This window comes from Nicotiana sylvestris, chromosome 5 (genome assembly GCF_000393655.2).
Source record: "Nicotiana sylvestris chromosome 5, ASM39365v2, whole genome shotgun sequence".
In the NCBI taxonomy this organism is placed as follows: domain Eukaryota; kingdom Viridiplantae; phylum Streptophyta; class Magnoliopsida; order Solanales; family Solanaceae; genus Nicotiana; species Nicotiana sylvestris.
The window spans coordinates 6,387,883-6,391,038 of NC_091061.1; the positions used below are offsets into that span (position 1 = coordinate 6,387,883).

Consider the following 3,156-nt stretch of genomic DNA (forward strand, 5'->3'; position numbering starts at 1 on the left):
ATATTGATTATGTTTCATGATTCCATACTCATTTATATAATGAATCAGTAAATTTATGAAAGAAAAATCAGATTTTTATAAAATCATCCAAAAATATAAAATGAAGATTTGAAAGGCAATCCGATGTCGGAATTCGATAATTTTTGTATGGTTTAACTCGCATCGGAACGGGTGTTCAAATTTCGTGAGTTTTTCCATGATTCGAGACATGGGCCCCATTGTCAATTTTTAAAATGAATTTTGGATTTTAATCAGAAAAATTAGTAAATTCATATGAAATTAATTCCTACGATTCATATTGAGTATATTAGATTGTTTGTGACTAGATTTGAAGCTTTCAAACACGAATTCGCGAGGCAAAGGTTTATTGGAATCTTGAATTTGGTTGCGAAGCGAGGTAAGTATCGTGATTAACCTTGACTTGAGGGAATAGAACCCTTAAATTATTTGTTAAGTAAATTTTATGTGTAACGACGTATAGGCGAGGTGACGAGTGCCTATACGTCGTCAAATTAATTGTTTGCATAATTATCTGAAAATAAAAAATTATTTCAAATCATGAATTAATTATTATATTAATTGTTTCTCTCATATTCCTTGCTCAATATTTTGCCTTGAATCCATGCTATAATTGCTACATACTTATTTGATTTATGTGACATAATTGCTACTTGACATTTAGCATACTAAATATTAAATTGGTTATTTTCTCCTTAATTTCCACAATTAAGTGTTTCTTCTTATCACTTGTTTCCTAAATAAATCATAATTATTGTATGCTTGTTGTCTTATAATTCCATATTAATTGCTACATTTACTTGGTTACTCGATCATCTCCTCCCCATAATAGTAGATCATCAACATCTGATGATCTATATGGACGGAGAATGATTCTTGATGATTCCATGTAAGATTGTAGCTGCTGCTAATTTCTACTAGATTGTTGTTATCTGAACTTAGATCCAGGATTAGAAACGCTCTCTCTCCGAAACACTCTCTTTCCGAATGCTCACTGCCAACGGTAACATAAGAGCTCATCAGCGACTAGTTCAGTCGCCGACGACCATTCCCCGCCCAGGTAAGTCCCCGCGCCCCTCTCTCCTCCCCATCATCCAACACCCCTCTCTTTCTCTCCGCCCATCTCTCTCACCCCCCCTATCCTCCTTCCCCATCTTGTCTTCTCCCCTCTTACTCCGGCAAGACACAGATCAGTCGCCGGCGAGCGGGGACAACCACAGTCAGGTTTAAGGCCCGGTTTCGTTATCGTGATGACACACAAACCAGACCTGTCTTCAAGACAGAGGTGCATATTCTTTTCCGGCGAGGTTAAGCTATTTTCAGGTGGGTATAGATTTCCGACAGGTCTCATAAATCCCGACGAATCCCGAACAACTTTCCGACACGACGCAACAAGACTATCCTGACAGTATCGGTTTGGATCGGTGGCCTGGGGCGGCGAGGACGGGCACGTGCAAACAGTGAAGAACAACATGAGTATCAGCGATGAACGACAGGAGCTGGACGCGAACGAGCCAAGTGGACGCAATACAGTCGAGTCTACTAAGACAATTCCCAGGTTATACTCACGGGAATTGGTACCTCCCGTTTGCCTATTTCCTTATATTGTGTTAGTAAAATTGTTGTCCTTTTAGTTCTTATTAGTTTAGTCACTATATTAGGGCACCTGTAGTGACATCCTGTCTTATTCTAGTTTGTTCTGTGGTGTCTATTAGAGATTACCCCTAGTCCGCCGTAGTTATAGTGGCTGCAGTCTGGGATGGTCAAGTGAGTTCATGTCCTCGGGGCGTACGGGGGGTGGGTCGGGAGGTAGAGCGGGGGCTAGGAGGTGGGTTGGGATGTAGGGGAGGTAAAGGGAACAAGGGTATCCATCGATTGAGAATTGGGTCATGGAACGTAGGTTCATTGACAGGCAAATCTATAGAGCTGGCGAAGATCCTCAAGAAGAGAAGGGTCAATATAGCGTGTGTCCAGGAGACAAGGTGGGCAGGGTCGAGTGCGAGGGAGGCGGATGGGTATTAACTTTGGAACTCTGGAACCCAGAAGGGTAATAATGGAGTGAGTATATTGGTGGATAGGTAACTTAGAGAGTATGTTGTTGAGGCTAGACGAGTGAATGATAGATTGATGAGTATTAAGTTGGTGGTTGGTCAGTGCACCGTAAACGTCGTTAGTGCCTATGCGCCTCATATGGGCCTCGAGGAGGAGGTTAAACGACGCTTTTGGGAGGGGTTGAATGAGATTATACATCAGGTACCACCTAATGAAAAGTTATTCATAGGAGGGGATTTCAATAGCCATATTGGGTCGAACGCAGGAGTGTATGACGAAGTGCATGGAGGCTTCGGTTTTGGGGAGAGGAACGAAGGAGGAACCTCGTTACTGGACTTCGCTAAGGCTTTTGGGTTAGTGGTTGCTAACTCTTGCTTTCCGAAGAGGGAAGGGCATTTGGTTACTTTCCAAAATGCGGTGGCGAAGACTCAAATTGACTATCGCCTCCTCAGGAGGCACGACAGAGGCTTGTGCAAGGACTGCAAGGTGATTCCAGGTGAGATACTTGTGACGCGACATAGGATCTTGGTGATGGACGTTGGTATTATGGTGAAGAGGAGGAAAATGTCGGGCCGAGGAAGACCGAGAATCAGGTGGGGAGCCTTAACTAAGGACAAAGCTCGAGAGTTGGAAGGGCGGTTGTCGGTTATGGGAGCTTGGAGGAGCAGTGGTGACACAAACTCTATGTGGTCAACGACAACAAACATTATAAGAGAGGCTGCGAGAGAAGTGTTAGGGGTCTCAACGGGTGTCTCTGGCAGGCACAAAGGAGAATGGTGGTGGAATGAAGTGGTACAAGGTAAAGTAGAAGCCAAAAAGGAGGCGTACCGGGCGTTAGGGGGGAGCATAGGCGAGGAGGAGAGGCGAGCGTGAATGGAGAGGTATAAAGTAGCTAGGAAGGAAGCGAAGATGGAGGTCACGGAGGCTAAGACTGCGGCTTATAGTCGTATGTACGAGGAACTAGGGGAAAAAGGAGGGGAGAATAAGTTATTTAGGCTGGCCAAGCTGAGAGAGAGGAAAGCTCGAGATTTAGACCGAGTGAGAGGCATCAAGGACGACGATGGGAGAGTATTGATAGAAGATTCC

At 44.0% G+C, this 3,156-nt stretch overlaps 1 protein-coding gene across 1 annotated transcript; it reads left to right on the forward strand.

The window, feature by feature from the left end:
* The first annotated feature begins 2,145 nt into the window (after positions 1-2,145).
* On the forward strand, positions 2,146-2,943 carry LOC104233349 (uncharacterized). Its single transcript, XM_009786743.2, has one exon. It carries the CDS (start codon positions 2,146-2,148, stop codon positions 2,941-2,943), a length of 798 nt encoding a protein of 265 aa, XP_009785045.2.
* The last annotated feature ends 213 nt before the right edge of the window (positions 2,944-3,156 follow it).

Excerpts from the sequence above, each read along its gene's own strand:
- LOC104233349 (XM_009786743.2), top strand. The coding sequence starts at position 2,146 with ATGAGTATTAAGTTGGTGGTTGGTCAGTGCACCGTAAACGTCGTTAGT.